The 11,454-nt window shown below is 45.0% G+C and overlaps 1 protein-coding gene across 3 annotated transcripts in view; it reads right to left on the minus strand.

Moving 5' to 3' along the window:
• Window positions 1-1,459, minus strand: part of AP2M1 (adaptor-related protein complex 2, mu 1 subunit) — a 17,110-nt gene extending 15,651 nt beyond the window's left edge. For all 3 annotated transcript variants that reach the window (XM_009078080.1, XM_009078078.1, XM_009078077.1), the window contains exon 1: window positions 1,344-1,459. In XM_009078080.1, the coding sequence (XP_009076328.1) occupies window positions 1,344-1,417 (74 nt within the window). In that variant the 5' untranslated portion in view covers window positions 1,418-1,459. The remainder of the gene's footprint in view (window positions 1-1,343) is intronic.
• Between the last annotated feature and the right edge of the window lie 9,995 nt (window positions 1,460-11,454).

Genomic DNA, 11,454 nt, shown 5'->3' on the forward strand with positions numbered 1-11,454 from the left:
GAAGACTGAACCGAGAAGAGGCAAAAGTTCACAGCCCGTGGCTTTCTGCTTGAGAAATACAATGCTTCCTTGGCTCAGCTATGTGTGGAAGTCCTGGAATAACTCAGTTACCTTAGAACAGCTCCTTTGCCTTAGCTGACCTAGAGCAAGAGACCGAAAAGCTCATTAGGTGAAGACTCATTACAGACACTATGTTGACTACTCCTCAATCAATGGAACACTGCAAGCCTTGACTAGCAACTGATTCTACGCCAACTTTTAACCTCCACTAGACAATCCATAACCAGAAGGGACACACTCTCCAGACCAGAGCAGTCTGAAGGCAGACTGGCTTGACAGTTTTTTGCAGTTTATAGCAGCAAGCTATCTGACAGCACATCCTGCTCACTGGTCATTCTGGAGACCTGGTTCAAACTATTTTTTCCTATAGTAGCCTGAAGGATCTCTCTCATTGGACTTTGAATTAACACCTACTACAGCCCTGCTTCCATTAGCTATGTCTTAACTTTGTCAACTTAATTACTAACTTCCACCTAATGCCTGACACTAATGAAAACCCACGAGGAGGACTACTGTTGTTCAAGAAACCCTTAGACTTAGTGTTTTCATCTCAAGCAGCACCATCTCTTGATACTGGGCTCCTTATAGCATGATCCAGCTGCCTACGAGACATTACATTTTTAGCAAGATCCCTTCTGGGAAATAGCAGCCTAAGGATTGCACATATCCAGTCTAAGTGAGCACCATATAACACTTGTGTGAAGTGCAACAAGACACCTACAACCTAGTGAAGGTTTTTAGTGCTTCCCACAACTTTAACTTCCCAGGGAATGTAAGCTTTTCACGTACAAAGCTGGGCACAGAATGCCAGCTTTAGGAATACAGCTGTGGTTACTACGAGATTGCTTGCAGATATAAGTTTCCATGACCACAGTCTCCTGCATGTCTGTACTTGATGTTAGACATCAGTGTCTGAAACTAATTCAGAGGCCTGGCTGGAACGTGTGGCAGACAGCTCCCACATTACTGCTCCTGTAAAGTTTTAATGGTTACAGTGAGGCAGACTCCCACAGTGGCAGCCCATGTTGCTGAAGCATTTGGAGTAATGCCCAGATCTCTGCCACCCAGCAGAAAGTCCCAGTTTGCCTGCAGGCCATCCTTTACTATCATCTGTAGGTGACCAGGGCATAAATAGTTTTTTTCTGAGCTAAGCCTAGAGCAGCAAGTTGAGTTGCAATCTTACATGCATGCACAGCTAATGCAGAACAAAGCAGCTCTGGATTGTTTACTGCATCAAAATGAGACAGAAATGCAAAAACCAGGGATGCAACAGAAGCACTTACCCAATGTCATCCCGGTAGACTCGAGAGATTAAAACCTCTCCCTTGTGATTATAGATGAATAAGCCTCCGATCATGATGGAACGTTAGTCTTCACTTCCCATGTTGCTTAATACCTGGAGTAAGAGAGGGCACGTATCATCAACAGGCTGTACAGCAACAACTTGTAGCCAGGACTGAAGCCTAAAATTGGTACTGAAATAGATACAGGCTTACTTCTCACTCCAAAAATCAGCACGGACAGATCAAGCCTCAAGTATCAGAATCCAAGGCATATCCTTTGAATATGAGAAAACACACAGGCCTGGAACTACAAGCAAATCAAAGACCCTTGATTTCTACTGTTAAGTGTCTATCTCCCCAATGACTGAGATACAAATCAGATGAAATTCATAGGTTTTTTGCACACAGTTCCACAGGAATGTTTGAGATGTCACCAAGCCTATCACCATACAGCAGAGGGTTCTTAGCAACAAATACACCTTGGTTTAGTACCACTTTTACACAGTTTTTATACACCAACTTAAGAGCCTTTGCTCATCCCTAGCAGCTGTACCCAGTTACATTTCAGAATCCTGCGAACAATTTGGCCAAGAGATACCACTGAAGCACGAACCATGATCCACTTGAACTGGGGGACAGTGCCTCAGAAGTTACTCTCTTAAGCTGCCAACCTTCTTTCTTCAGAGAAGGTTGTTTTGTAGAGAGATACAAATCTGGCAGATATTATTGATGCAGAAGACTGCTTAAAACATACAGTTACTTCTCCAGACCCCATTCCTGTAGTCATACACACTCCTACTCACTTAGGCTCAAGCTATAATACCCACAGTAACAATGGCTTGGTTGGCTGAGTCCCGAGAAGAGCATTACAGCTGTGACAGGGCAGCCTTGGGACAATCACACAGGTACTTCTCAGTTTTGGCACTGCAGAGCATTAGATAACCAACCATCTCCACACTGCTGTTTGGGTGGGTTAGCCTACACCCACTTGTCTGGGCTGGGTGAGAAGGATAGGGAGAGGCAGCCTAGAGCCAGATGCTGACAGGGAATAGATATGTGTCTGTTTGGGAACACTGCAACAACAAAGTTAAAGTGACCTAACCTCAGATCATTTCAAGGTCAGGGAAAAAAAAAGAGAATATAAAAGCAATACACACATCAGAGGGACAAAAGGACTACCAAGGTGGAAGCCTGGATTATTAAGAGTAACATATGCTCTATATTCAATAAAGTAGTGCCCATTTGAAGGAACTACTGCAGATCTGAGTTCTGTGCTAAACAAAGGTTTGTAGTGCAGACACTACTTTTAATTTCAGAAAGACAAAAAAAGAAAGTTTAAATTTCTTAAGCCTTTACACCAACATATTTAGCTACATCTAAGTGAGTCCTCAGACAGTAACATTACTCATACTTCTTTGTTATGGGTTTTCAGCTTCCAGATGGCTGCTTCTCCTCATTAAAAGGGAACTAAGAACCAAAAAGTCAGTTGTTAAGTCAAAACAGCGAGAAACAGCTGAGCAGTTTTCCCACAGCTCAATACTGAGCTTTCTGGCTTTCAGTCCCATGTTCTGCTGGTCAAGTGTCTCTGGCTATTAACAGGCTGCCTTCTGCCACTTGTCAGTCCCTTCATGTGGTACTGCCACCAGCATTTTTTGATGTCTGAGACTCCATCTAGCACAGAAGAGTTCTGCAAATGTTTTTCTTCCACTCTTATTAGTAAAACTTTATAACTTCAGGACACAAGTATTTCATTTAATTCCAGGATAGGTCTCTGTAAACAAACCTATTAAGACAGAGGCAGCACACAGTCCAAGATTCCCATGTAGTTTAAGTGGGAAAAGCCTCCTGTGGCTGCTCACTGTCCCACACAGGGGGACTAAGGCTACACAGTGCAGTGGCACCAGAGCCAGTATTCTCACATCAGAAGACAAGACAATCCCACAGGCCATCACAACAAAACCATGTCTCAGATTTAAGGAAGTGGCTGAAGCACAGACCCACAACTGCTCACATGCAGCACTCGTAGCCCCACCAGGCATGAGAAGGCACTGAGAGGTAACACACAGGGCTGAAACCCAAAATATGGAGAACTGAATTTAATTGCCAAACAAGTCTGGCAGATGCTGAAGCTGTAATTCAACAAACATCTGAAAGGTCATTCACACAGGCTGAATGATGAAAAAAATGAGAAGCATTATGACAATGAAAGCCCACTCTAGGAAATTCTTTCCTATTTAATATTGTTTTCATTACAGATAAGAAACAAGGATGTGTTTTCAGACTGCTATAGTGCTGGCTTTCGCATTCAGATATGGACTATTGCAATCAAAGGTGAAGAAGAGTATTTTCATCCTCTTTAAGACTGGCATTGTATAGAATAGCTTCCTGGAAGCTTATGCAACTGGTCAAAGCTGGATCATAAGAATCCTACAAACCCTTTCCAGAAAAATCCTAGAAAGCACATCCTAGTCTTAAAAAAATAATCTCCCTCGGGTTTTAATGCTGCTTAAGTTATTTGTTTCACTATTTTTAGCATAAAGGAAATGTCTGCTTTGATGAGCAACAGGATCAGACACGCAGCATATACAAGACAAAGCCTCTTGCTAGCATGACAAGCCAACTGCATTTGGAAAATGCCTTGATTTGAATATTTACTACATTACTACAAAACATGTAGAAGACTGCTGATCAAGCTTAGAGTTGGAAATTAAAAGCCTTCTCTTTAGAAAATTCACAAACTTTAAATGTTGACTGAGGTAATAAGGTTATGATTTCTCGTATCTTAGGTTAGAACATATTCTGTAATAGCTTCACTTAAGCTACAGACAAAAGTATCAGCATTTTTAATTGCATCACAGTGCTAGGCAGCAGAGCCAACTGCTTCCTCATCTTGTATGTTACAAAAAAGCATGTTAGATGGAGAGCAGATACAGCATGATTGAAGGGGTTTTGTCTTTACAAAATTCTTAATCAATGTAATGCTAGGATTCTTCATTACAGAAATATACCAGGAGCTGAGCTCAAGCTTCAAACTTTCCAAGCTGTTAGCTCCTGGCTCCAGCTTCACTGGCACATTTAAGAGCTGCATTGGTTGACACTGCAGAGCTGTTAGCTCAGTGTCTTGTCTCCAATGTCACCAATGAAGGGACAGTCAGGTAACTGTAAGGACAGGTCAAGAAAATACTCCCCAGGAGATCCCCCTGCAATGGCTTATTTGCTTCAATCAATGGATCTCTTAAAAACATTTTCCCAGTTTCCTCCACTGACCAGGATTGCTCTTATTGCAAATCCTCATTTGGTACAGAATGGAAGTATGCAGAGACCTGCCACCAACCAGCTGATCCATGCTAGCTGTGCTACACTGGCAATGCAACTCCATACTGAGCTTGCTCCAAGTCAGAAAGGGACTGGCTCTGTGCCACATGAGCCCCTGGGTAACACCTGAGGTGGTACTTTTCCCTACTAGAGATTTACCCACAGGATCAGGACCAATCTGCCAGTGTGTTTTATAATGCAGCCTAGCAACATAAACAGACCCAAGAGACAGGCACCAGCATTATTTCACATTTAGCAGCAGCCTGATTCCATACCAGTTACAATCCTCCTCAAGCCCAAAAGAACCCACAATTCTCCATCTCTACTTAAGTGCAATTTACCTAACTCAGTTTGTGTCAGACAATTAGTAAAGTGCTTCCAGATACCAAGCAAAATCACTTGGGCTAAAAATGGTGAATACAGGAAACAGTTTGAGATGACCTCTACCAGCTGTCAATCAGGTCTCTGCGGCAGCTGAAGGACACACATGGTATAAACCTCTTGCTGCATTCCCAAATAATGGCATCAGGGACCAAGGACATCTCAACTGCACAAGGTATTTAACACAATTATAAGCAATCTCCCTTGCTCTGCTTGACTTCTGCAGTTCAGCATCCTGAGGAGTTCGAAGAGTCACGCCTTGCATTGCATCCCTCCTAGACACAACATCAGAGTGACTACTAGAGAGTTCCTTCCATCAGCTAATGGGAGCATGTCCACACAGCTGGAAACTCAAGATGTGGAATGACTAGCCCAGAGATCTATGAACAGAGAGGAAAGTTATACAAAGGGCTGAAAGCAGAAGAAAGTTGCTTAAAGCCTGGCAAAAAGAATGGCTCTTTAAGATGACAATGGGTCTCCTTGAAGTGGCTGCAGTGAAAACAAGCCTGCTTTGTTTTGATCCTCCTTTGTCTTTCAGTACAAGTCTCAGAGATACTCAACTATTTCAAGGTTACACTGCAATCAGAACAAGGATTTTAGTGGTACAGTTCAGATTTGCTACAATCTTCCACAAATTTTAAAATAATGAATAGTTTTTTCAGATCAGCTTCGGAAGCGAAAGATCCTAGTGCTTGCAGTGGTTAAGAACTGCAGGGAACAGGGCTCAAATTAATTTGGGACTGACATGCAGTGACTCATGGCTGCTGGAATCAGGAGGCCCCAGAATAAGAAATCCACCACAAGAGATGGGTTCATCTGCTCGCTGTGCATTAGCGACATGAGTCAGAAAGCATTGCTCAATCAGCTTTCAATGACTCATTCTGCTCCTCTCCACAGTCAGCCTTTTCTAGGGAGCTTGCCCTACACTGCTGCCGAGTTTTTTCAGCCTAATACCTCACTGACAGACACAGCTTAAGAGCAAAGCCCACCACTTCTTCAACTGTTTATCACCAAGTGCCTGGAAACCAAGATGACTCTAGCTGAAGCCTTTGGGTTAATGATCCATCAACTGCATTTTCAGAGCTTTGCAGTTCTGCACCTTCTGTTTCACTAGCTTGAACATATGGCGACCTGCTCCACACTGGTAGCTACAGCCCTGTTTTCTAGTTACAGTATGGATGGATTTATTCTAGTTAAAGTATAGAGAAGATTCACATGGATGTTGAATTCACACCAGCTGGTGACTAATCACCTTAATTTAGGAACAACAGCCCTCTCTTGATACACTCTGCACTCTTCCAGCAGCTAACTACCAGGGTAGGAGAGAGATTCAAAATCTGAATGCAGCTCCTACAAACACCTAAGGCCAGTGTGCTTCCTGCTGTCCTGCCAAGTGCTCACATTCCCATATACTTCCATTTCAACCCAAAACCAGAAAAGGATCACGAAGAGCATCACAGATAGACCACATACTTACACTCATAAACCCACCACCAGTTAAGCTGCCATGGAAATGACCTTCCAGAATGCCTTTTCACTCAAGTCAAGATGAAAGCATTGAAATACACCTTAACAGCAACTGTGGCAGAGTTAAAGCATTAGGACAGCTACAAAAAGAGAACATATACAAAACCAAAAACGCTGGGATGCGGATTTGAATGCATTTCAGTAGTTACGTAACAGAAAAGCAGCAGGATTAGCTGGACCTAAAATGACTGAGGTGGTAACGTGCACCTTCTTAACAGAATCAAGCACGCTTGTCTCAAATCATGTCCCTGCTCAGGCTGTGCAGGGAGTGTGCATGAGGAAATATCCCTCTCTCAAATCAATGGGACACACTGGATGAAGCCCCAGAATCCAGTGTGCAGCAGGTGAGCTGCAGACCACAACCGAGGTTGTTCAGAGACAGATAAAGTCTCACACCCTGCTTTTGTCCACTCATTCTATCATGGATGGAAAATGCTCTGTTTATCAGGTCTGACCTAAAAACAGGTAGTTCTCCAAAAGGCAGACTTTGCCCTTTTGGGCCTGCAGTGTGCCACCCACTTGGAATGTGTGGGTGCAGCCAGGAGAACAGGCTCAGAGAGCAGAATCCTGCTGCTGGACTGTCAGTAGGTTCACAAATTCAGTGGCTGAACCGGGAGCTACTCGGTGAGATGATGCACTAAACCTGCACTTAGCAAGTGGAGATGCAGCAGGTCTCTCCAGCAGCATATCTAAGAGCCCAGCCTTCCCCTTCCATTTACTCCCCATCAATTCTGACCTAGAATAGCTATAGAAAAATGAACAACACACAGAACAGAGCTTCTCTAGACTAAACAAGGCACACCTAAGGAATCAACTAACCAGCACAGTTTGTTCCCTCTGCAACAGTTTGTTTGTATCTGCAGCAACTCTTCCAGAAACACCACAGCACACAGTACCAATCCTCCAGTCTCTGTCCAGTGCATTAGCCTTCCAAGGTCTCTCTACTTGAGAAGCTTTAGCATCACATCAGTAACAAGACACCGCTGTAGTACCAGTCATCTGTTCATTAGGGTATGAAAGGCAAAGCTGAATTCTAGCCAAAATCAGATATACAGATATTGAAACAAGCTATTTTCTCCAGCACATCTGTCCCATAACCTGAGGTCTTTAAGGTGACACTACATACACCACTAATCCTTCCCTGCACCAGCAGGCACAGTGGTAGCTCCAACCTACACCACCAATTTTGAAACACAGTTCTCTGCCTTTTGTAACTCTATCTGCATGAATAAAAACAAACAAAAAGAGCTGATCTGCTCAAAGTCACTGCTTAGGAAAATGAGTAAATTTTTAGTGAGTTTGCGGCAGTGGTAAGAGGCAACACGGCTGCAGTAACTGCAGCTTCATATCCAAAGCAAGAGATTCTTGTTCCAGCTCTAAAAGAATGAGGTACTGTCTGGAGGAAACATGTCATTAGCCATGTAATGTGCCTACAGCCTAATGGTACCAAAGATACCATAAATTTAGAGTGTATATTGGTATTTCTGCTTGAGGAAAGCACAAATGCAGTTGTTCATATCCTTCCGTAACAGCTTCGCTAAGTCCAGTGCAGGCAGAAGCTGCAGAACTCTCAAGCCAGGCCTGGCTGTTATCGTGGCATCTGCTCAGCAAATCCTCTGTGTCCTCTATTCAGAGGTGCAGTGTGACATGGCAGATCAAGAACAACTGCTCAGGAGCAGCCTGACTGCAGGGAGAGTTCTTGCACTGCCCCTAACAATACACCTACAGTTTCACATTACCACCCCAACTGCCTCAGGATTTGGCAAGCCCAAGTAGCATCCCAACAGTGCTGAGTGTATTCATCCATTCATTTCAGAAGGCACTTTTGGGATCAACTGTATTTTCCCAAGCCAGCTGTATGGGTGCTATTCTCACCACAGAGATACCTCTCCAAAAAAGAAAAAAAAAAGTCTGGCACTACAGGTGGGGAAAACAAGCATGAGACATGGTCTGCCATTTACTTTTAACCAACACTGGGGCAGGGTGAGCAGAGCTGAGGGGACTCCTGCTCACCTGCAGAGCCATTTTTGCCACAGCCCCACTGTGAGACAAACTGAGCTTCATCGAGTTTGCTGTGCCATCAACTACAGGGCATGAAGAAACACAGGATGATCAGTAGTGAGCCCAAGACACAGCTACTCTGACTCTGTCACTCCATTAAGGGGCTAGAAACTTCCCACAGCACAGACATCATCTAGTTTGAATGAAAACAGGAATGCTGATTTCTGGAATCCATAGAGCACATCCAGGAAAAGCAATCACAAGTCAGTTAATAAGCTAGTGTAAAGCAACCAACCCCTTCAGTAGTCTATTAAAAGACAGTTTGGGTTCTGACTTAACAGACTTCTGTGCATTAATGAGCTTATCTAACTAAGCAGTTCAAGGTACATTAGCTGCTGAGTTCTCATCCAGGAAGAAACCAAGAGAGGTATTGAAGCTCTCCAGGGCAAATCACCAACTGTAACCATTTCTGCATTCCAGAAATCAGTAGGATCCTGGACAAGTGACAACAGTTGAGGCAGGAGGGGGATTAGCCAAACTGCTCTGGCAAACTGGAGCTGTTTGGAAAACCCATGCTTTCAGGCCATTATCAACCCCAAAGGCTTAAGCTCACCATGATGCCATCACTCCACCAGCTAATCTGAGCACCGAAGCTCTGCTCAGAGAGCTGCACCAGTCACCATAGGCTGCACTTGGTTTTAAGCAAGAGTAGCTGCAACCACTTCATCCTGGGGAAGACAGGCTGCATAATTTACTTAAGGGGCATACCCTGAGCTAAAGAGCTCCTGAGATAAACCCATCAGTTTCAGAGAAACCGTTCCTATTTTAAACCCAATCCCATAAATCCCCATGGCCGGTGGGCAGGGAGAGAAGCACGTTCTCCTACCAGGCTCTCCTCCTACAGCCCACTGCTGCGTGCCATACTGCATGCAGCCAGGCTGGAGAGTAACAACAGATAAATACTGACACAGGGAAGCACAAGAAGCTCCCTCACTCTGGTGAAACATCACAGGAACAGCATTTAACACACCTCTCCACCTTATTTTGAGCTCAACATTATCTGAACAGCCCCAAAGCCTTCTTCCACTTCTATCAATTCTACCAAGGCAGTCCTGAAGTCACTCTGAAGCAAATTCCACTTGCTTTTCACTCTTGAGCTAGAAACCTCAACAGTGACGTGGTTTCTATTCATCTTTCAACAGAAGAAGTTAGAAGCAGAGAGCAGTTTGAGTAAGAGCTTGTGTTCTGCAGGCCACTAATGGTCTGGGTGCTCTGACTTGCCAGTGCCTCTCTCTCTACTATTACTGGGGAGCAGATAACTGAATTTCACATTCTGTGTCTCTTCCTGCAAGCTTTCAGCTGAGCTGCCAACCTCCTGCCAGGATCACAATACATGGCTTGCCAGTAACTTCTGCCTCCATAGGTCACTCACTAAAGGAGAGAAGCTGACTCTGCCTTACACACCAATTACATTCTGGCACCCCAGGCTGTACTTCCATCCATCCTCCAGTGAACCCTAACAACAGCCTTTAAATACTCTAATGGTCTTCAGCAGCAGAAGCTTAGAAAACCACTGTCAGATACTGCTGCAAAGACAGCGTTGGTTCACCATTCCTTGATGCAGGGATGAGACAAGAGGAGTTTAAGTAGGGGCACAGGAAGCTTCTTTACAGAGCCCCTTTTGTTTAGTGATTGTTCCTGCTCCATCAAAGGAAAAAGGAGATACTATCACACTAGAGTGCATTTCCAGTCATCTGTGTTTCAAAGGACTCAAGATGTAACCCTTCACAGCCTCAAGACTCTGCTCCCCAAGGGCCAGAGCTGTGCTGTCTCAGGAGGAGGAAGCAGCAGCCATGGTATCTCTCAGAGATCTCTCAGATGCTCTCCCTGGAACATGGCCACTCTGCAGCCTAAAGAACTCCAGGTATCTCTGTCACTAGATGTCAGTAACATGGCATTTCCTACAGAAAAGAAGTGATCGCCTCCCTTCTGACAGGGAAAATATGGAAGTAGACAGTTTGGCAGCATCTCTTCAGAGTGGAGATTGTCCCTCTAAGCAAAACTCACAGGGACACACACACAGCTTTCACCATAGGAGAAAAACTGTAGCTGCAGCTCTGGCAGCATTCAAGCAAACGTTGCCCAACAAGGCACCACATGAGCCCATACGCAGTCAGAAGGCTGCAATACCTACATTTCCAAGCCACAGATGCCATCCAGACTCACCTATCTGGGAAAGTTCCAGGCTCGGATTTTGGCAGCCTGAGGCTAAAACTTGATAGCAGCTTTGTCATACTAAAGCAAGCAGAAAACAGACCATGGACTCACACAGCTGACACGGAGAGAATACTAGATCAAAAGCAAGTCATTCCCCAGCTGCGCTGGGTGATAAACACAGGCTGTGCTTCCTGCAGCTCCACCGAATCCAGAAACCTAGCCCAGGGTAGAATGGAAGCAGAAAAGCATCTGGAAGAGCCGTTGGATCGGAGCCTGCTCTAAGCCTCAGAACAAGCAGTTCAGCATCAGCAGCGCTGCCTTCTGCCTCAGCAGCTTTTCCAGGGAGGAAGCAGAGGGTGCAAGCCATGACCCAGCTAATTCCCGTTTGGATCAGCACTACAGGCGAATGATTTTCGGTGGAATTCCGCCCCGATCCGACTGAAGAAAACCTTTGCTCGGACTGACCTAAGGCACCGCTGCCAGCCTCCCCGAGCACACACAGTCCGGCTCTGTCCCCACCCTCACCGCACCGCGGGGCTGCACTCGGGTATTATGGGCACAGAAATTATTAACACGAGCAGCCAACAAACCCCCTCGGCCCATGCAGTGCAGAGAGGATGCTCCAGCCCCGGGGGTCGCTCAGCACCCTCTCAGAGGAGATGGGGATCAG

Source organism: Acanthisitta chloris, unplaced genomic scaffold (genome assembly GCF_000695815.1).
Source record: "Acanthisitta chloris isolate BGI_N310 unplaced genomic scaffold, ASM69581v1 scaffold25497, whole genome shotgun sequence".
In the NCBI taxonomy this organism is placed as follows: Eukaryota; Metazoa; Chordata; class Aves; order Passeriformes; family Acanthisittidae; genus Acanthisitta; species Acanthisitta chloris.